The following is a 22,669-nucleotide window of genomic DNA, read 5'->3' on the forward strand; positions in this document are numbered from 1 at the left end:
CATGCCTATCTGTGTACCCCTTGTGTTCTGAAGCCAGAAGAGGCCTTCCAATCCCCTGGAACTGGAGGAACACATTGTTTGCCAGCTGCCATTTGGGTGCTATGAACCTAACTTAGGTCCTCTGCCAGAGCAGTGCATTCTCTTAACCACTGAGCCATCCCTCCAGCCTCCTCCCCCCCCCCCCCCCCCCGCTTTCAGCTTTTTAGCTTATGTGATACTGCCATCGTCTTTTGAATAGACATGGATTAAAAAGTTAGAAAGTTACCGAAAGAGGAAGCAAGAGCCAGGAAGGCACTTGCCCTGTAACTCAATGTTCTTGATGAAGCTTTTCTGGAAGCTGATGTGATCCTGCAAATGCGTTGCCTTCAAAATGTTTTTAATGCACATAGTTATAAAATATGCATAACTTACATAATGTTAATAGTTTTCTGTATCCTATCCATGTAATGGACACGTAGTTAGGGATACAAAGGAAGCAAAAGGCTTGGCACGAAGGATAATGACAAATTCTTTGTTATTATTTTGGGCTGTCTTCTTCAATGACCCTGAGTGGGATGTGATATTTGGTTCTGGCATGGGTGAGCACAGCGATGTTTTCTTCGCTTCCTCTGAAAAAGCCTTATTAGTGACCACGATCTCTGCTCTGTCTGTCCCTGGAAGACTTCCAAACCTTGTGCTGCTCTGAGGAGCATTTCTGAGGACCCCCATGCTGCTCAAGGGAGAGAGCATACTGTGCATAAAGCCTTCTAGGTTCTCTACCCCGAAGCCCCACAGGATAGAAATCAATTCAGAAAGACACAATTAGTCTCCTTGGAATTGCTAAGTCCATTTGTACTGAAGCAGCTGCTTTTTGTTGTTGTTATTGTTCCTAGACCATCACTGAGAAACACAAAATGAATGTTCCAGAAACGATGAATGAAGTTCTCGATATGTCAGACGATGAAGGTATGTCAATGTCCTTGTGGGGGGGGGGGGGACTCATCCTGGTGATGAGTGATTGGGTGTCTGTGGCTTCCAGAAGAAGGGCCTTGACTGATGTGTTTTGGGGAATGTTTACATGTTGTGTTTTGGAGCCGGGGATGAGGATTTTCATATGCTTCTGTTGTCGCTTCAATCATGCAGTTCGTAAAGCCAACGCCCCCGAAAAGCTCAGTGATGGGGAATATATCTCAGATGTTGAAGAAGGTATTTACCCCTCTATCCTGTGACGAGACTTAACTCCCAACTTCAGCTTTCGTTCCTTAGCTCTCAACAGTAACACTCCCTCAAGTTACTAACGTCTTGTGGAATTTTGAGAATTAATTTGGGGGGCCGTTTAGAGGCTCACCTTCGTCCTACCCTCTTTCAGATTCCTCAAGCCCATTTCCCACCTTTAAGTAGAAAAAAAAATGTCACTTCTGTCAGGCTTACTCTCTTGCTGTCGTTTCTGTCAAGCAGAAAACGGGTCGTTTTATTGCTTGTGTCTGGAATCTAAAATGGGGGCAACTTAACTGTTGGTAGTTGTTGGGTTTTGCTTTTTCCTTTAGTGGAAAAGGCATCCTCACAGGTCACAGGCTGAATGCCTGGTCTGCAGTGGACACTGAGATCTCCAGTTAAATCAGCTTTGGACTTGGGACTAAGCTTGGAAAGTCTACCCGAATAAAACCACTTTTAAACGATAGACTTTCAGTAGTGGCTTTATAGGGAACTTGGTATATATTAAGGCAATATTCCATGTGCTCAATAAAGCTTCTCGTTTTCTGCTTTACTTATAAGATTGATCCTCTTGACCATGTCATTCACTTACATATATATGAGTGTGTATATGTGTATATATATATATGTGTGTGTGCATATATACAAATATGTGCATATGACATGTTTGAAAGGTCTGTTGGAAAAATACCATCATGTAAGTGAATAAAATACCGTAAGGATGACAAATTTTGGAACTTCACTGGAATAATGAAATATTTACTGTATAGTATATAAATATATATTATGTATTAATTATATAAACATATAATTATATAAATATATAATATACAGTAAATATTATATTTGGCTGTCCTGGAACTTCCTATGTAGACGAGGCTAGCCTTGGACTCAAAGAGATCAACCTCCTTTGCCTCCCTAGTGCTGGGACTAAAGGCACACGCGACCATTGCCCTGACATTTTTCTTCCCTTCAATCAGTTTATCCTCCAAAATGCCTTTCTTCCGTACTGCCCCCCAACTCCACCCGCTTGCATAGTACCTTTTCTCCCTGTGTCCATCTTAGCCGATGACACACACCCAAGAACTGCAGCCCTGAAGCTGTGCCGAGACTCTTGGTTCTCTGTGATTATTGGTCTTAATACTTTTTTAGATAGACTTTTCCACTGGCTGTGTGTCTGTCTCTTTAATCTCCTGCTGGACTGGGGCCGCATCTTCCTGAGATGACTTGTGACTCGCTGTCATTTGCTGTCACAGCGGATTCTCTTGTCATATTTCAGAGAAATTTGTCATGTACATATGTATGTGTGTATGTTTTTTTTAAGGGATGTGCTTCCCTGTGTGTACACAAACAAACAGGATTCAAAGTATATTTTCCGAGCTAAATTAGCATGAGATACAATATGATAGTCATTGTCAGCAATGTCCCTGATCTTTTAACAAAGTAGCTGAGGTTACCACCCTGATGACAGGCCAGGTTTGAATGGACTGTAATAGTTCTGTTTATGTGGATTAGTTACCAGATAATTCCAAAACAAGAGAAAATGGAATCTTTAAACTTGAATTTAGGTCACTTAATGAAGTAGAAATGACAATCATTTCCTTTATATTTGCAAACTTAAAATTCAGAGTGGCTTATAATGATCATTTGTGCCTTTCAGTGAGTTCTTTGTTTTTTTACTCTTTGGGTGTGTTCATGGTTATGGGAGTCATTTGGCTTTAGATTGTATAATGTCATAGAATTAGATACCAGGAATGGGAAAGGGGGGGTCCCAGAGGTCAGTCTACTTGAATACCCCTGTAGCTGCAATCTCTTTTGCTAAAACATTCTTTGCCCCAAAGTCTCAAATTGCCTGACCCAGTTTGAATAATCTTCTTTAAAAGTTCCCCCACCTCTCTTGACTTCCTTCTTACTTCTAGCTGATGACTCTGAGGATTCCGGTCCCACTGGGCTGTGACATGGGAAAAATCTACTCTCCCATGTCGCAGTCCTTCAAGGGTTTGAAACATTTTAAAGATTATATTCATTGATTGTGTGGGGGGGGTGGAATGTGACTGCACACATGACATGGAAGATGTGCAGAGGTCAGAGGACCGTTTGTCCGTCGGCTCTGTCCTTCCACCTTGGAGGACCCGGGGGATCAAACTCCGCATTGGGTTAGGTAGCAGATACTATCAGTTCCTGAATCATCTCTTCGCTCCTTCAGGAACTTGAAAGTGTTCCCCTACTCTCTCATCTTTGTTTCTGCTCAGGCGTATCTCAGTCCCTCCCTCTCACTGCTCCCCCACTCAGAAGGATCTTTCTCCTGTGTCTATCTCTAGTCTTACATGTCTGCCATGAATGCAGGTATCTAACATGGAGCACAAGGCTGGAGCTGTAGTCTGATCAAGGCCAAACCACATAGCAGTGCAAGTGGTTGCTTTCTCCATGGAAGATACTGAGGACATGTTGAGTCAGGCATGGTGGCGCACACCTTTAATCTCAGCGCTCAGGAGGCAGAGACAGGTGGATCTCTGAGTTCAAGACCAGGCTGTTCTGCAGAGCTGAGTTCTGGGACCGCAGGGCTACACAGAGAAACCCTGCCTTGAAAAACCAAAAGTAAATAAATAAATATTACTGTTGGCGATATCCCCAAGTTTTCCTAACCTGAGCTCTGCCAATCATCATTTTCCCAGTCAAGTGTATATTCTTCTCTGTTATGTGAAGTAGCATTTCTGTATGACTAAAAATTATCCTAAAACCAATTGCTATGAAATTTTCATTTTAAAATAGCTCCTCCAACTTGAATGATAATTTTGACTTCTAACTCACTTGCCTGAGAGTCTCTCCAGTCCTTTAATTGTCTCTAAAGTTAGATTCGGGCCTGCAAGTTTGAGTGAGTTCTGGCTGTGGCTGTGGCAAGTGCTCATTTCCGTGAACCCAAAGGAGTTTGAATGAAACAGTGGACCAGAATAGACATGCGTGTGCTGTGGTATCGGGATGTGGAGGTAGGAGGACCCAGAGATAAAGCTGCAGAGTGAGCTCGGGCAGGCCTAGACTCCATGGCACCCTGTCTACATGAAGAAAGAGGGGTAGAGGGGAGGGAGGGAAGGTGGCAGAAGGGAGGGAGGAAATGACCATGACAGCCCAGTCTGGGCTGCTACGATTTCTCAGCACCATCTATAAGCAACACATATGGGCAGCTTTATCTGAAGAAAGAAAAGGGATAGTGTGTGGTGTGGGAGATAGTATAGACTCTAAATTAGGAAAGAATAGCTATTGAGGGGCTCCTGCCAGGAAAGCTCTCCTTCCTTTCCTCACCATTTTTCTGCTTTGCTTCTTCCTTTTCTTTCTTTCTGTCTCCTTTGAGAAATTAATTATAGGTAAGACATGTTTGTTTAATCCTCAGTTAATACAGAAAGAAAGAGAAAGATAAAGAAAGAAAGGAAGGAAGGAAGGAAGGAAGGAAGGAAGGAAAAGAAAGAAAGAAAGAAAGAAAGAAAGAAAGAAAGAAAGAAAGAAAGAAAGAAAGAAAGAAAAAGAAAAGAAGGCAGGCAGTCTAGACAGTGCTGTCACTTACTGTCCCAGGAGGACAGTGGAGCAGAGATACAGAGAACAAGGACCGAAGCATGAACAGAACCAGACCTAAACAGGAGCCAGAGAAGCCTTTTCTAGAACGGGGAGCCCCAGGGCATGAGCTCTGCAGAGGGGAAAGGGACAGTCTCCTGCCACCTACAACCCTCTCCGATATCCACTGCATACGTAGACCCTTCGTGTGCACAAATCATTAGCTTTATTCTATTTTCTTTATTCTATTTATTTCTATTATCTTTATTCTATTGCTACCCAAATTCTTACATTTTACAAATGGGCCTGTAATTGACGAAGAAGGATATGAGGAGAGAAAGAGACCAGAGGAAGAGGAAAAGGGAACAAGGGGGAAAAGGGAGATGGAAGAGAGAGGGAGAAACAGGACAGAGGAAGATGGGGGCGGGATAGAAGGAAGGAAAAAAGTTGGTGTCAGGATCAAGGTCCAAGGTGTTTTCTGGTTTGGGTGGGGTTGGAGAGGTCAGAGGGGGTGGTGTAGGGTGGGGGGAAATATTCAGAGGGGTGCACTAGTCATGGGGGTGATGTGGGGGTGGGGTGGAGCCCCATAGTAATTCTGGCTCAGCTTGGACTTCAATTGTAAATACCTATAATGCGTATATTTTTATAAATTGGGAAACAAAGTGCACATGTTATTTTAGCTTGCAGAATCCTGGGCTGGAGTCTAATGGCCTTTAAAGAACAATAGATGTCACACTATGGGAAATGGAGTCAAGCCATGGAAAACAGAAACCAGACAGCAGTGTGCAGAGGAGCTGATCCAGGTCAGGAGGACCACAGCCTTGTGAGGAAGGATGATGTAATCTGAAGTCACTTACATTTTGAGTGAGCTAGCTGGGCGGTGGAGGTGCACGCCTTTAATTCCAGCACTCAGCAGGCAGAGGCAGGCCGAGGCCAGCCTGGTCTATAGAGAGAGTTCCAGGACAGCCACAGTTACACAGAGAAACCCTGTCATAAAAAAATAAATTTTTTTTGAATGAGCTATGAAATCTCTGCTGGAATTGAATGCAGACAGTAAATACTGAAAGAAAAAAATTAAAAATTAAGTTCATATGTGGTAGAATTAGTTACCAACAAGGAATGAGATTTAGATACAGTAAAGCTAATTTCAGTACTTAGGAGGCAGAGGCAGGTGAATCTTTGTGAATTCAAGGTTGAGGCCAGTCTGGTCTACACAGACACACACATTCACACACAGCACATACATACACACCGCCCACACACACCTGTGGGAAAGGTTATGATACCACAAAGCAATAATATTTTTTTAAATATATCATGACAATAGAAACAGCCCTCCTTGAGACTGTCTCAGTACAAGGACCGTCCAGGCCAAGGTACATGGTCAAGACAGGAGAACAGGAAGTAGAGGCATAGTTTTGGATAGACTTTTAAGAACTCAAGCAAGGAATCTTTAAAACTTTATATAGGTGAGAGAGAGAGAGAGAGAGAGAGAGAGAGAGAGAGAGAGAGAGAGAGAGAGAGAGGACAACTTTTGAAAGTCAGCTTTTTCCTTCCGTGTGTATGGCGGGTACTGAACTCAGGTCCTTGGGCTTGGCAACAAGCACCTTTACCCACTGAGCCATTTATCTCTGTCTCTCAGAGCAAGGACCTTCTATAAACCAACCCAAGTAGTCTTGGTCAGGAGGGAGCAAATAATTTGACCTGCATAACCCAAAATTAAGCGGAGTTTGAAGGACAGGTCTGAGAAGTGTGAAACTGGCTCTCACAAGTCTCCCAGGAGTGGTCACACTTGCCCATCTTCCTGGAAGTCGTAATGAAGATACGGAACATGTGGATGGCTTTCTGAGCCTGGGAGGAAGTCATGAAGGTTAGCTAGCTGCAGGCAAGCAAGTGGGCTTATGATGCCAGTGTTGACAGGACCAGCAGGAGCAGTTCCTACCCAGAATGGAAGTGTTTTAGGATACCTCATGGGCGGGGTCACTTGGACATTTTCCTGGGGTTCGCTGCTTACCTTTCAAATGGAGCTGCTTGCGTCTCCAGGAGATGAGCTCAGAATGGTAACTTTAAAATGCTAGAAGGGAAGACCCTGTCTTGGCTTCATTTCTGTGGCTGTGGTTAAAATGCCCTGACAAAGGCAACTTAAAGGTGAGAGGCTTGAATTTAGCTGCCAGTTCCAGGTTCCACTCCACCAGGTCAAGTCATCGGGAGCCTGAAGCAGCTGTCCCCAGGACTGCAGAAGTCAGAGGAGCAGAGCCATGCACACTTGCACACGGTGCTCAGCGTTCTCCAGTCTTTTAAAGATCTATTTAGATTTAGTGTGTGTGTTTGTGAGAGAGAGAGAGAAAGGGGGGGGGCATGTGTCTGTGGTGGCCAGAAGAGAGCTTTGATCCCCTGGAGCTGGAGATACAGGAGAGTGTAGGCTTTTTACTGTGGCTGCTACAACCCAAAAGTGGGTCCTGTGCAAGAGCAGCCAGTACCCTTAACCTCTGGAGCCATTTCTAGAGCCCCAGAATCCCATCTTAGAACTAAACTTGATGCTTGATTTGTACTTATACTATCTGCTCTTCCAACTCTGTACATTCCCACCTAGACCCTCAGAGATAATCCATTGCACCCTAAGTGTACCCCACCCCCCAGAACAGCATCTCTTGTGCCTTTCTCCACCTGCTAAATAGCTTGTGAGTTGCATGTTGTCTCCCTTCCCTCAACCTATCCAATCCACCAGGAACTCAAACCTGCCCTACTTCTGCATCCATGATGCCTGTCACGTCTGTCTTCTCCCCTCTATTGCCACGGTCCCAGTGGCCTCTCTCTGGTGGGATCCAGCAAGGGTCTCTTGTACAGCTGTCAATTTGCATTCTTACCCCTTAGACTCAGCTATCTACCCAGCTTCTAGAGAAGTTCTTACAACTCTGCAGGTGCCTCATTTATTCCACTCCCCCATCTTCCCATAGGTGCATCATTTGTTCCACTCCCCACCCCACCATGCTCCTGTGCTTGTAGTGAGCTTCGCCTTCATTCCTCTTTTTGGATCATTGTAATTTGGTCACTAGCATGCTTATGTAACACTTCACAAAGTACTTACAATCTCCACAATTAAGTTCTCTGCCTTCCCATTGATGGCAATGTGGATTCTTTCCAGCTTGAAGCTATTGCAAAGGAGTTTTCTGTAAAGATGTCTCTGTAGGTGTATGCCATTGTAGAGTATAGATCTATGGCTACAACTGTGGAGTTGTAGGTTATACAAGGGCAACAGAAGCCACAAACAAATCAAGACCAAAACAAAATTAATAGGTGACAATATGCTAGTATTGCAGAATTACATAGTGAGTGATGATGATGATGATGATGATGATGAAAGTCAAGAAAATGCTGAACATGGCAACACACACTTATATACCTGTAATTCCAGCACTCAGAAGACAGAGGCAGGAGGGATCCTGAGCTCCTGGCCAGCCTGGGCTACATAGCAAAGCCCTGTCTCAAAATAAAAGCCAAAACAACAACAGAAAAAGAAAACAGCGAGGGAAGAGGCTATTTTAAAGCAAACGGTCTCCACAACAAGGGAGAATGGGCTGGGATACGGTGAGGGGCAGGGGTGGGCGTGGATAACAGAGTGGAGAAGTTAATGATCTGTTTCTTCCCCTGGGTGGTTTTATTGTACGGCAGTGGGCTGGTGTGCACTTTGTGTCTTATGAACCCACCTGTAGGGTGCTGTAACTCACGGTAAGAGTAGCCGCTGCTTCCTCATAATACAAGCATAGCCCAAAAGGTAATGCAGCTACAAACAGGTAACACGGACATGCCAGCGTTCCCTGTGCTTAGATTCACAGTCTCTAACCATGGTCTACAGAGACCTCTCCCTACTTGCCCTCCATTGCGTTGTTTTTTTTTTTTTTTCTGACCCCTTCATGGTTCTTAGAGCCGGGTTGTTATTAGTCATTTGTTTCTGGGGCTCTGTAAATGGTCGGTGATAACGATTTTCAGAGATCAGCTGTCTGGGCCCCATCCTATTACCCTCACTCACACAAGCAGCCAGGCACTTAGCCCGCACACCCAGGCGTGGCAGGAAGTATTTATAGAAATAGGCAAGAGGCTAGATTTCACCCACAGCCTGTAATTTTCTAACGTGTGATTCATTTTATTTATTTCGTTCCAACTGGACAGCCTGTTCTACAGGAGTAGACCTGTGCCGGCCACCGTTGCCGTCTGAAGTCCCCATCACAGCTGCCCGTGTTTGGGATTAGAGGCATCTCCTGCCTTCACTTCACATAGATTTATCATAGCCTCTGCCCAGGTTCTAGGCAAGGAACATTTTGATTAAAAGCACACGCAAGTCTGGCTGATATCCAAAGCCTTCATACTCAACCTGTAATGTGGCTTTGGTGTGGTCATATATCTGGAAACCCCTGAGTACATGGGTCATTTAGGTTTCCAGTGCGAGGTTTAGGCTCAAATCTGCACGAAGTAAAATCTCTTTGAGTACCAGTTATTTACGTTGTCATGTTTAATTCTCTCAAAGTAACCCCAGGGTATAATTCTTATTACGATCATTCCCCCGGGTTATATTTAGTCACAATTAGTGCCCTCACGGAAAGTGTTATGACTTCTAATTTATCCTTAGCATCCCACTCAGAAGGGGTATGGTATTTCCACAGCTTTGCACCATTCAGAAAGCTGGCATTTTGAATTGAGGTCACTCAAACTGAGACTCCGTGCTCAGTGAGGCATCATACAAGAGGAGATCATGGGGTTGGTAAGGAAATTCAAGAAATTACTAAACAGCCTCTGAAGGGCCTTGAACAACGTATCAAAGAATGGGTTAAATTTGGACAAGCAGAGGTTATAGGGGAGGTAGAAGGGGAAGAGAAAACACAGGTATTCCAAGTCCCCAAATTACTTACAGCTGTGCTGAGAGTCTGGCAGACAGAAGTGGCAGCTGGGTGGTTATGCCAGATAGTCACCTAGATGAGGTCCTCAGGACAGGGCCCAGAAAGAAAGTCGATTCTCAAAAATTCTACACCTACTGTCTTAGAAGTGGAAGAAGAATGCTCGGGTGTGGTCAGCAATGGAGGGAAAAATCTAGAAGGAGTGGGTTCCAGTAGAAGTCCTTGGAGAAACTTTCTCTGGAAACACAAATCAGATGAGCTCACGTAATGGGAAGCTCTCTCCACAGCAACCGCACGCACCCACGATGTTGAGGAGCGAGAGGGAGAATGGAGCACAGAGCTGTCATGTAGCAGGGGAGAGCCACACAGGGTGTTCCTCCCTGTCAAATGAGTTAGAATGAGGTGCTCGAACCACCCGTGCAGTGTCTAATAGGTAGCCCGAAGCTGCATGTGTGTGCACATACCAGACAGTCCATTGTTGACCCAACTAAGCTGTAACTTTGGAGACTCTTTCCCTCCTCCATTTTTCTTCTGTTAATGCTGTCCACCCAAGCATCCTGACCTAACGACGTGTGCAATAGTGGGGCCCACGCTGCCCACTCTTAGCCACTCCTGCTGTTAGCATCCTTACTGCAGAGACCTTCGATGGTGAACACAAGGAACAGCATGAATGAATGGGCCAGGAGGGGAGGGCAGAGGGGTGAGTGTCTGAGAGCGAGTGAGAGACCCCAGACAGTGAGAGCACTCCGATTTCCCTGGGCCGGGCTTAGATTAGAATGAAAAGAGGTCCTACATGGTGTGGCCTTAAATGTATACACCTTCAGAGAATATGCTAGAAACAAACCCACAGATGAGTGCTTTTCACCTGGTTTAGTGGTGACAGTTTAGGGACAAGGAGAGATCACAGTTAGTCACACAGTGGGTACTTTGTAGGCAGTATGCCTGGAACTCCCTTCCTAGGCGAAGAGTTCCAGTGCTCTCCACACGGTCCTTATGCATCTAGATAATGAAGAGCTGAGAGGAAAGAGGGCTGGAGTAGGTTTGATGCAGAAGGAATGGCTAAGAAAGAATACACAAACAAGACAGGACCACTTAAAGAGGACCTGCGTTTGATACCCACAAGTCATATTTAAAAAAAAAAAAAACAACAAAAACTGGACATGACAGTGTTATTCTGGAAATCACATTGCATAGTCAGGGACAAGGTAGATCCTTAGGGATTGCTGGCCCGCCGATTTAGCCAAATCAGTAAGCTTTGGGCCAATGAGAGACCTTCATCCAAAAAGGCACAAAAAAGTGGACGGCCTCTGTGGAATGATATTGGCGCCTGTCGCTTGGGTTACATACATGCACATCTTTACACATGCAGGCATTTGTACTCTTGAGGATATACTCACGCATGAGCCGAACTAGTAGGCATGATGCCGCTACATGAAGCTTAGCAACCCGCAGCCAGCCTTCCAGTCCTGACTTGGCCGAGTGAGTTTGTAGCTGGCAGCTAATTCACTGTCTGGTCATCTTTACGAGTGGCATAGGTTTGACGTAGTGGGAAGGGGGAAGTGACCTTACACTCACTTCTGTCTGTATGCCATCTTCAGCTTAGGCATTTATGCCCCCAAGTCAGTGTGATATCTAGTCCTAACGGAGGTAACCAAGGGAAATTACTACATCGAGGTTCCGTATTGAATCCATGAGAAAACGACAGCATCTGCCTCAACTCTCTCTTTCGACCTCTCTGTAGGAGAGACACTGAATCATTTCTTCCCTTCTGGGATGGGTTTGTTTATTAACCCCAGCAAGATCACGGGGACATTCTCACGGCTCCACCTGGACAGCTTCCAGCGCTGAGTCATGTGTGCTGACTTTAGACACTCTCCATAGCCTGGCTTTGGGAGCAGTGAACTGCTGTGTGGGTTTTGAAAAAGAAACACATCCCAGCCACAAGGAAGAGAAATCTTACAAGCAAAGAATTGGGTTGACTTTGTGCGCTTTAAAAGAAAGAAAATTGGTCACCTGAACAGAATCATTTGTTCCATGAGGTAATGGCAATTTATTGTTTCAGAGGGGTGTGAACTTGGCCAGCTAGACCTCATTCTTCCTCTTTGGCCTCCTGCAAAGCCAGAATCTTAAAGCAAAGTCTAGGGAGAAGGAAAGTGCAATGGGTGGTTTCCCTCCCAGGGCCCATGCATCCCTGATGCTGGCACAGTTCTTCGGGCTTCTTGAGTCACCTGTTAAGCCCACTACCCATTCAGCCGGTAACTGTCCCCCGTTTTAAGATAGACAGTGAAAAGGTACTGTATTCCACTGCTTAGTTTACACTTTCAGTCGCCAATGATGAAGGTCGTAGGTGCAAGGAGAGTCCCTACCATTTGCTCCTCTGTAGGGGAGGGGACAGGTGGAGAAACAGCGAGAGGCAGAGACACTCAGGCTCCCCACCTTCAGCTTCTAGCTGTGCCTCTGACCTTTGCCACAGGGCCCTCAAATAGTGTGCTTGATGGAGTTGCCATCCAGAAGGGCCTGGGACACACAGACACCACATAAAGCAGGAAGTACAAACTCCACCCATCTCCCTTCACCTTCTGCCCTCTCTCTAATCTCTGAGTACAGTAACCTCACTTGTGTGAACATGGGTTCTAGCTTCAAACTGAAGAACAAAAGGAAAGATGGGTCTGGAGTCTAAGTAACTTCTCATTCGCTGTCACAGAGCTGCAACAGAATTGGATGCATCCGGGTCCTAGCTTCCCTTCCTGTGTGCGCTCTCTCTCCCTCTCCCTCTCCCTCTCCCTCTCCCTCTCCCTCTCTCTCTCTCTCTCTCTCTCTCTCTCTCTTTCTTTCTTTCTCTCTCTCTCTGTGTGTGTGTGTGTGTGTGTCTGTGTGTTGGGTTTGTTTGTGTGTATTTTGTTTTGCAACAAGATCTTACTATGTCTATTTGGTTGAACTAGCTCTTATAGACCAGGCTGATGTTGGACTCACAGAGATCTGCCTACCTCTGCCTTTGAGTGCTGGGGTTAAAGGTGGACGCTACCACACTAGGCTCCCTTCCTACTCTTACTTTCTTGACTATTAAGGATGAAAGGAACAGAGGATAAAGGGAAGCATCACATGAGCATCTATAGTCTAGACAATAAATCAGTTACTCATTTATTTAAATATTGAGACAAGATCTTATCTAACCCAGCCCATTTTTTTAAAGATAGATTTATTTTTGTTTTATGTATATGGGTGTTTTCCTGTATGTATGTCTGTGCACATGTATGCCTGGTACCCAAGAATGGGGTACTGGATCCCCTGGAACATGAGTTACAGATGGTTGTCACCTGCCAAGTGGATGCTGGGAATCAAACCCAGGCCCTCTGAGAAAGCAGCCAGTGCTCTTAACTGCTGGGCCCATCTCTCCAGTCCCTCTGTACCCAGGTCAGTTTTGAACTCCCTATGTAGTTAAGGATGACTTGGAACTTCTGATCCTCCCGCCTTCACCTACTGAGTTCTGTAATTACAGCCTTGTGCATGATACCCAGTTTACTCGGTGCAGGGAGGTGGGGTATGGACCTCAGGGCTTCCTGTATACGAAGGAAACACTCCGCCAACTGAACTGCACCCTGAACCCGGGGCTGAAATGCCGCCTCTAAAAGTTAGATGAGATCATGAATGTGTTAGTCAAGGTTGGTTTGATAAAACGTAGGTTAAAAATAATCTATATTTTATGCCCCATATTTAAATACTCCACAAAAAACAAATGGCAGATTTTATGTCTTGTTACATTTTTAAAAAATTGTTTCTCTGTGTGTGTGTGCGCGCACGCATGCGCATGCATGCACGAGTGTGGATATCAGAGGACAACTTTCAGAAGTCAGTTCCCTCTTCCTACCGTGTGGGTCTGTGAGATAGAACTCAGGTAGGTTGTCAGGCTTGGCGGCAAGTGCCATGACCCACTGTGCCATCTCCCTGGCTGACAGATCTTCCGCCTAAGAGCTTACTGAGGTCTCCTGTCGTTGCTGTGAAGACAGAATTGAGTGGTAGAACACACCCGCGCTTCCCAAAGCAGGGCAGCTCCTCCTCCTGTCGGGTAGCCTCAGCAGCGTCCATCCTGCCTCTGCCCTAAGGTTAGAATTGGTCCGGAAGAGCAGGACAGGTGAGAATGGCTGTGCAACTGCGACTTTTCAGTTTGAAACTGTGTTTGCACCCACCGTGAGCGGATGCTGCTTGCTGGCAATATTTACTCTAAAACCTAATTGCAGGGACCCTAAACTATGCTCCAACTGGTGTTTTCCTGTCCAGTTGCCTATGGCTTCCTTCAAGTTTGCAGCCTGAGGTCCTCAGGACATTCCCATACTTACCTTACCCTACTGTGCTGGGTTCTCTAGCCAGGAATAGCCAACTCCCCAGCCTTATGGCCGTCTTCGTGTACACACCCTCTGTTTAACCCTGGGAATGTGCTCAGTGAAATCTGGTGCTTCCTTTGAGCATCTGTGGGTAGTCTGCCGTTCCTTTGTTCACTTTCTGCCACTGTGGTATCGTGTTACAGCTTGGATAACTATGTACCAGCATAGACTCTGCCCCTGACTTGACCTGAGAGTTTTAGGAAGTTTGCCAATATATTTACATGTCACCTATAAAGGGAAAAGGGATGGGGCTAAAAAGATGGCTCATGCTTAAGAATGCTCTCTGGGGGCCTGGAAGTGGTTAAGAGCATTGCCTGTTCTTCCAAAGGTCCTGAGTTCAATTCCCAGCAACCACATGGTGGCTCACAACCATCTGTAATGAGGTCTGATGCCCTCTTCTGGCCTGTAGGCAGACACACTGACAGAATATTGTATACATAATAAATAAGTATTTTTTTTAAAAAAAAGAATGCTTTCTGCTCTTCCAGAGGGCCTGTGTTAATTAGGGTCTGTGTTGCTGTGAAGAGACCCCATGACCATGGCCACTCTTAGATAGGAAAACATTTGATTGTGGTGGCTTACAGTTCAAAGGTTTAATCCATTATCATCATGGTGGGAAGCAAGGCAGCCTGCAGACAGAAATGGTGCTAGAGGAGGAGCTGAGAGTTCTCACATCATGACTCACAGGCAACAGGAAGTGGTCTAAAACACTGGGCGTGGCCTGAACAAACATGAGACCTCAAAGCCCACCTCCCCAGTGATGTACTGCCTCCAACAAGGCCACACCTACTCCAACAAAGCCACACCTCCCAATAGTACCACTCCCTTTGGGTGCCATTTTCTTTCAAACCACTACAGGATCTGAACTCAGTTTCTGCCACTCACAGCCTATGGACCACACTCACCTGGTTTACCCACTCTGAGGGATGCAGCACCCTCCTTTAGATTCTGAAGATATCCTTACACATGTGACATGCACATAGAGTGGCAACACACACAAATAAAAACAAGTCTTTTATTAGGAGCAGGTGGGGTGTTACATGCAGTACACATGATAAAGTGTATTCTGGCTATTGGGGGGACAACTCTAAACAGCTGTGGGATGGTATTGTACCATGATCCACGTCTTGGTCCTCTTCCCTGGAGACTGACTACTGGAGACAATAGTTGGCTCTCCCACCTGGATATTCTATATGGTTCACAGACCCGTACCATTGCAGCCTGCCAGGAGAGCCTGCTGCCTATGCAGAAACTTGGGGCCTAAACAGTAAGAAACACTCCATTAAGGGAAAACTGTTTCCCAAGTTAGTGCATCTGTGATTCTAGAATCTCCACCTAGGAAAGAGACCTAATTGGGCATAGCCATGGGCTGGGCAAATGGCTATAAATGATAAAATTTACAGGAAAAAAAAAGGCAAATGGTAAAATTTCTTAAGCTTAAGGGTTCACAAACTGAGTTCTGGCCCCGAGGTACCAGAGTCACCTGGGGCTTTGTTGCTGGTGCAGACTTTCAAATCCCCTCCCCAAGCGTGCTATGTGTTGAAGGCACAGCTTTCAAAGTGACATGTGGATGTAAGTATCTGTCTTCCTGTGTTCTTTCTCTGTGTGTCCCATTTCTTACAAAAGCAAGCGGTGGAGCGGGGGGAGCTTCCTCCCTACGTTTGTCTGGTGTTCACTGGTACACATGACGGTCTACTCTGCCGCCTGCCTGGCTGGCTTGGGTATGTCCTGTATGTGTTTGCGTTGGATGCAACACGCGGCCTATATGACTGACCTGTGTCCTATTTCATTCTGTTGACTTTATCCATTTTTTTTGAATAGGTGATAAATGCTCATGGTTCAAAATTCCCAATGTACAGACGTTTTTGGTGAAAAGTAAGTCTCCCACTGCCCTCTTGACTCTGGTTCTGTAGTCCCTTCTTCTGAGGTTATAACTGATCTGCCAATCATTCCAGACATTTATTGAGCACCCACGCTGTGCTGGGCATCTGGGAACCAGAGAGGGAGCCCAGCAGACACCCTCTGCCTTCAGAGAGCTTTGCTCATCACCACCGTCAGCAGTACTTGCTCGGTGGACTTTGGGTTTCCACAGCACGCTGGTGGCATCAGCACCAGGGCTCCACAGCCCGGTCTCCAGCCTTTGAAAGCCTATCTATCTCAAATCCCCAGTGGTCTGAGATCTCTTACTCCATTGTTACAAACTGCTCCTGAAGTAGAGATAGGAGGCAGAGAGAATTAAATGAGATAATACTTAAAGCACCAAACACAGAGCCCAGAACACAGCAAATGCTCAATAAATAGAAGTGTTGATTCTCGTGATCCAATCGTACGCTCCTGGCCTGAGATGAAGACTGGTAACTGTGGAAAGGTTCACTCTTCTGTAGTTCTCATTGTCTCTCCTGTCTGTGCTCAGGAAAGGTATTTTAAAGCCTTTCAGTCAACTGACGCAGTCTTAGACGGGAAGTAAGTGTCTGTTATAGGGCAGTTAACTCCTGGCTAATCACTGGGCTGTGTAAATTATACCTCTCCTGATTCCTCCTCTGGCTGCTTTCAATCTCACGTCATTTGGAGCCCTCCAAGGGGTTTTTGTGCTATTTCACCTTTTAATGTTACAAAGCGCATCCTCGTGTGTGTGTGTGTGTGTGTGTGTGTGTGTGTGTGTGTGTGTGTGTGATGTGGGGGGGGCGCATTCTACATTTCCCAAGACAAGAAATAAGCCCTTCCGTGCAAAATATCTTACTATCGTTTGGTTGATCTATTTTGAGGGAGTTTCTCCAGGACTTAGGGCTCTGAGCAGATAGAAAAAGAACTCTGAGTCCCTAGAAAAGCAACAAATGGGTTTTGTGGTGGTGAGCTCAAGGCAGAAAAGATTACAAGAAAGTAACATAGAGAGAGGCTGGGGAAGAAAGGAGAAGAGGGAAAGCAAAGAGAGAAAGGAAAGCAAAAAGAGAAGACAGGATGACGGGGGAGGAGAGGAAAGAAAACAGAGGAGAGAAGGGGCGGGGAAGAAAGGAGAGATCAAGTCTAGGGCAAGAAAACTCATTCCCATATCAAGCCCCAAACTGTTTCTTTCCACAGTGTAGAAAGGGTCACGGGAGGCACTGTGAAGACAGGAAAGAGGTTAGGCTGAGCGTGGACCACTGACTGGAGCCCCAGGGAGATAAAGATGCGGCTGTTTGCCCCCGCCACAGATATCTTTTAACACATTTGTTTCCTTTCTCTCCTTGTTTCAGAAGCTAGTCTATCTGGTTTTCCAGGTAGACAGAGTCTACAACTCTATGTGTGGCCCTCTGTGAGGATTCTACTCTCCATTCAGACACAGTGTGGGGAGGTGGGATAGGGCGGGGCTAGCTGGGAATCCAGTGAAATGCCCCCAGTGGCATTTTTATTACTTGGTGTGGTTCCTTGAGGGATTACCCGTTCTTTTGAGGTTTGGGTTGTCTTGAAAACCTTCCCTGGGTTCTGGTAGACTACCGACAGAAACGGATTAATAGTAAGAACAACGGCGCCTGAATATCAAAGTTGAGAAAGGCATAAAGCAAGTAGTACGTGACGGAAGCCTACCTGACGTAATTGGCCACACTGCTTGCTTGAGATCTTTGTCCGTTCTCATCCTGTGAACACTGCTGAGAGACAGAGCTAAAAAGCTGGCCAGGGACACATTGGGCAAGCAGCATGTGACCTCTGGACTTTGTTTCTTGTTTCCATTTCGGTAAGCTATTACAGGGTAAACCACCTATCTTTACACCCAGTGTCTTAAAGCATGATCTCAATCGACCTATGGGCTTGCCAGCTTTCAGGAATGAGAAAGCAGCCTGAAACAGGAGTCACATGACCAGATGTGCAAGGCTGGGTCCGTCAAAGTCTGGTTCTTCAGCTAGGCTATGGAGATGGCAGTCGCTGCCTCCTGCCCTTTCTCTCTCTCCTGCCTCTGTCTCTCTTCCCTTCCTTGTTTTTACCCCCCCCACACACTCCTTCTCTGCCTCTCTCTTTTTCTGTCTTCCTTTCTCTGCCCCTCTCCTCTCCTTCTCTCCCTCCCTACAACCTCTGCCTCACTACACATAAACCTCAAGCTTCTTTATACAATATTAGCTTAGTGTTAATCCCATTTCTTATATAAGACTGGCTAGGAACAAACATTTCCAAGAGGCTTACTGAGAACCTGCAGGTGTTTGTTTGTTTGTTTGTTTGTTTGTTTTTAATCTAAAACCTGGAGATTCTGGACAATCACTTTCCCTGGACCTTGCTATTCAAAACTCTGAACAATCAGATTCAGTTAAGGGCCCTGTACATGGGCTTAGGCAGGGGACAGAAGAGTTCATTGAAGGTGGGGTTGGGAGGGTAACTGGAGAGACGAACAGCCTCCTTGCCAAGACATAGACAAAACTATTTATATCACGACTACCCAGTTATCAGTTCTCCTATCCTCCGCTATCAAGCTATCCGTCAAGTGTGGACCCATGCACTTTGTACTTCTTAGGAAGTGAAATTTTCGGGCCCTTGGTGTTTTATACATATTTACAACAGTACTTCAGTGTTGAGATCTTTAGTTTTTATAACATATATATTGACGACAATATATAAATATTAAACTAAGACTATCACCTCTGCTAGCTTAGAAATACTTGAACCTGTTGCTAAGCAGCTGCTGCTAGGCAATTTTGTGTTATCAAAAGGGGATTGGAATCGGTCACACGGTTTAACACAGTCCATCCTAACCTCAGAATAACAGTGCTTTGTGCTAGATGATAATTAGAGTGTTTGCATGGGAAGGTGGGAGGATCTGTTGTGTTGTTACCGTTTAATCATTTATTCCATGTGGTGCCCATGGAATGCCTATGCTGAGCCTGTTGATTTTTTTCCCTGACCAGTGTAGACAGTAGCAATTTAAATGATGACTCTGTACATTCATGGGCACAGATATCTGGGCCCAAGGGGAGAACCTGTTACCGACTCAAAGTCCTAGCAGGTTCAGCGCTCCCTTGGCCCAAACTTTTAGTTCACTTTCCAGGACATTTTAACAAAGTCCTGGGTAGAGTCGTCCTTTGTGAAGGTTCAAACCATGACTCAACAAGAGCCATTGAATGACAAGGTAACTGCTTTCTGGTCATAAATGCTAGAGCTCGGATCTGCACCCAGAACACCTCTACACACCACATTAGAGGAAAATAGCTTTACTTGGATTCGTAAGTTCTGCATTTCGTAAGGAATGCTTGCACTGTGCTAAATTGTGAGGTTGTGTTTGCTGTCATGCATGTCATCGTTTTTGTTTGTTAGCTTGCTTTTGTTTTTCTAGACAGGGTTTCTCTGTGTAGCCCTGGCTGTTCTCTGTCTCCCTCCCGAGTGCTGGGATTAAAGGTGTGTGCCACCACTGCCCAGAAGGTCATGACGTTTTGATTCATCTTTGATCAGTATCCACAGTTCCCACCCTCACCCTACCCTGGGATTTTTTTGTGATTTAATAGCAACCCATCCTGGAAAAAAAATCTAAGGACCTACAGACTGTGCTTGCCCTTCATCAAGCTTAATCCCAGGAAAGGGTCAAATCACCATAGCGTGCAGATTTGAAAAAATAAAAACACAACCAGTCTCTTCACTCAGTGTCAGCCATCAGTTCCAAAACTATCTAGAGGGGCCCTCAAATATGCAGTCCATCCAAGAGACCCCACAAGGCCATGTGAGAGACTAAGCATAGGCCCAGGACACCCTGGGGAGGAACGCCCTTCTCAGATGTAAGTAGAAAGGGAGGGAGGGAGAAATTAGTCACATGGGGAAGAGCAGATACCCTGGAAAGATTCAAACTCTCAGAGTTTAGGGATCTGCAGAGATTGAAGTAACTCCCTGATGGGTGGGCAGGGCAGTGTGGAAGGGTACTGTGTGCTGCACGTGTGCGGGGGTAGGGGTGGGAGGTGGGGGAGTGTGTGGAGGGAGGTGGGGGGTAGGAGGGCGATCCATATCCCAGGCCTTGAGGGAAGCAAGCTTGAGTTGAAAGCTAAACTGGCCAGCTTGTGGTTTTTAGATATGAAAAAACAAACAAACAAACAAACAAACAAACAAAACACCAGGCTAGCATTTCTCTCCCTGAAGCCTGGCCTCCCCTCCCATTTTCAGTGTGTGAACCCTGTAAATGGCTTCCCTCTTGCTCCTGTAGGTATGTATCCTGTTGATTGCAGCCAGGCTGAGCAGATTGGAACAGATCATCTTAACATTGATAAATCATACTCCTTCACTCATTCATGATCCTGAGAGAGCATTGTTCCACACTCTCCCCACCCCTAGAGATTCAAGATTTAGGTACCCGGGTGGGTGGATGGGGGAGGGCTCATGAGGCTCCACCCTAACTGGGGAACTATTGGCAGAAGGTAGCAGCTGGTGGAGGGAGAGGCACTTTTCTCTGGGAGTGTGGTCACAGGTAGGTTGCTCTTGCCCCACTGGAAGGTTGCATACCCTTGTAGTTATGGCCAGTGTTGATTGGACTCTGGATTTAAAATAAAAGAGAGGACACAATGTTGTGAGAGGGACAGGGAGGTATTGGAATAGGGAAATGGGTGGGTAGGAATGATTATATTGCTTTGTACACACATAAAAACTGCTAAAAAAATAAATACAAAAAACGTACATAAGTAAACAGACAAGCTTGGCACGGCTGACTTAGGTTTCAAAGACCTTTGCTAACGTCCTATGCTAACCACCCAGCTATTCGCATGTGTATGTTAGGGGGTGCAATTGAAATGGCCTCTCAGGCACACCCCAGTGGAACCTGCAGAGGTCTAGCTCTCTTTTCCCCCACTGCCCACATAAACAGGATGCTTTCCCTAGGAGAGAGGTCCCGCATTTCAGAGGAGAGCCATCTTCAGAGGCTTCAGGTGGCAGGGTCACCTCCTGGGCCCAGTCTTCTCTTCCTGGTTGCCTAGGCTTCTCTAGCCACTATCATCACCCCATGACCCCGCTCTCCTGTGATCATCCCTCACTCCCCATCCCCCCACCCCCAGCCAGGAGTGAGAACCAGTAAACAGAGACCCTCTGAGCATATTCAAGAATTGCAAGAACCTTGCCCGGACTTCCATACAATGGTAGTTGCTTCCCCAGGCTGCCTCTTTGCCACGCAGCCCCTCTTCCCATTCTCTCTGGGTACTCCCCTGTTGCTCTGTGTCTGTGTGTTTGATCTGTGGTGTCCCCGGGAACTCTGGTGTCACAGCTGCTTCCCTGGCCCGCCAGTTTCCCAACCTCCACCCAGAGGGCAGGCCCTCCCTTCTTTCCTGCCCTCCCGTCCACCTGACAGGGACCATAAATAACAGAGGCTCCGTGTTCCCAGCTGAGAACAAAGTTGAAAGTTTGCCTGCAGCTCCCAGCCACTCCTGCTCCGGCCCATTCTTTGTTTTCTTCCAGTGTTTGTTTTTCCTCTACCTGGCTTGGCCATTTCTTCATTCATATTTGAGGAGAGCCGGTCTCCCGGGCTCCCAATTATACCCAGTGCTCTGGGCTCACTCAACCTCTTGCGAGGGTCCCAGCCACTTGGGCCGGCACTAGTATCAAGTTACTGAAAGTCTACACCCAGGCAGTCCTCATATTTACATACAAATAACTCCTGGGCTTGTGTTTATGTCACTATTGGGTCCTGCAAGAGGCTTGCCAGAGCGGTCTTAATCCAATCAGGAGGCACTTTGAAAGGATGTCTGCGGAGTGATCAGAGGGATGTTCGTCGCTATTAAGTGTTGCCACATGAAATTTTTTGAATGTTTCTGTCTGAAATTTTTTTGAAAAAAAAAAAACAAACTTCGGAGTCTAAAACGTGAGGAATGATGTACAGTTGCCCAGTTGCCTGCGAGCAGACGGAGAGGCTGAGGGAAGCTCTGCGGCCCCGGTGAAGACAGATCTGCCCGGGGAAGGGTTTGTTCAGGCTGGTGTGGATTGGAGCTGGTGTGGACGGCTCTCTCTAAACCTCTGCTTAAGGAATTCCTGGAAGCCTCCAGGAAGTACTCCTCAACCCAGCGTGGTGGAAATGGCTTTGCCACACAGTAAGAAAGCTCTTTCTTTCATTCCTGCTTGGCGGTGTGCTGGTTTGGTTTCTGACGGAGAGATGTTGCAAATATCCCCCCTGTGAATTCTCACTTACAGGGAGTGTAGCCTTGAGTAGCAGCAGAAAGACAATCTTTTAGTCTTCACATTTGGGGGAAAAAATACCCAGTAGTCGCCAGTGTGTTTCAAGATCGGATTGGCTGCTTAGAAGTTAAGCTCCCGTGGTTGAAATGAATGGAGATTGTAAACTGTGTTGAATGGAGGAGTCGGGCGTCCAATTGCTTGCCTCTGGGAAAACTTAGCGTGTACACATTTGGGATCTCTTTGCGCCAGCCTGCTTGTATCTCAGAAGGGAATCAAAGTAGTTTTAAGAAGAGACAGGGTTTGCCCTTGTAGAGGGAACTTTCCGCCGCCGCCTGGGCTATACTTTGGGAGGGACGGGAAACATCCCAGAGGGCAAAAGACGATTGAAAAACCTGCCCCGTTGCTCTTGGAATGTGGTTTTCCGCGTGAGCTCACTAGGCACACGGATCTCAGAGCTCGTAAGAGCGGTTTGCATGCATTAACTCTTTGTGGGGCTAGTCAGGGCGCAGTTCTATGGTCCCCCTTTCCGGCTGCAGGAGCCGGCACCTCACC

General features: G+C 46.2%; 1 protein-coding gene and 1 long non-coding RNA gene across 6 annotated transcripts in view; one reads left to right on the top strand and one right to left on the bottom strand.

Moving 5' to 3' along the window:
- Positions 1 to 17,644, bottom strand: part of LOC119822567 — a 29,388-nt gene extending 11,744 nt beyond the window's left edge. For 2 of the 3 annotated variants that reach the window (XR_005286818.1, XR_005286820.1), the window contains exon 1: positions 5,598 to 5,730. This is a non-coding gene — a long non-coding RNA (uncharacterized LOC119822567). Of the gene's footprint in view, positions 1 to 5,597; positions 5,731 to 17,578 lie in introns of those variants that run through there. The other variant, XR_005286819.1, reaches the window with a different exon arrangement.
- The window catches only part of Ank3 (ankyrin 3), a 302,267-nt gene that overhangs the window by 188,409 nt on the left and 91,189 nt on the right, over positions 1 to 22,669 (top strand). For 2 of the 3 annotated variants that reach the window (XM_038341995.1, XM_038341996.1), the window contains exon 1: positions 21,353 to 22,032. In XM_038341995.1, coding sequence (XP_038197923.1) covers positions 22,017 to 22,032 — 16 coding nt within the window. In that variant the 5' untranslated portion in view covers positions 21,353 to 22,016. Of the gene's footprint in view, positions 1 to 872; positions 946 to 1,122; positions 1,186 to 21,352; positions 22,033 to 22,669 lie in introns of those variants that run through there. The other variant, XM_038341994.1, reaches the window with a different exon arrangement.

The sequence above is a fragment of the Arvicola amphibius genome, chromosome 9, assembly GCF_903992535.2.
Source record: "Arvicola amphibius chromosome 9, mArvAmp1.2, whole genome shotgun sequence".
Classification (NCBI taxonomy): domain Eukaryota; kingdom Metazoa; phylum Chordata; class Mammalia; order Rodentia; family Cricetidae; genus Arvicola; species Arvicola amphibius.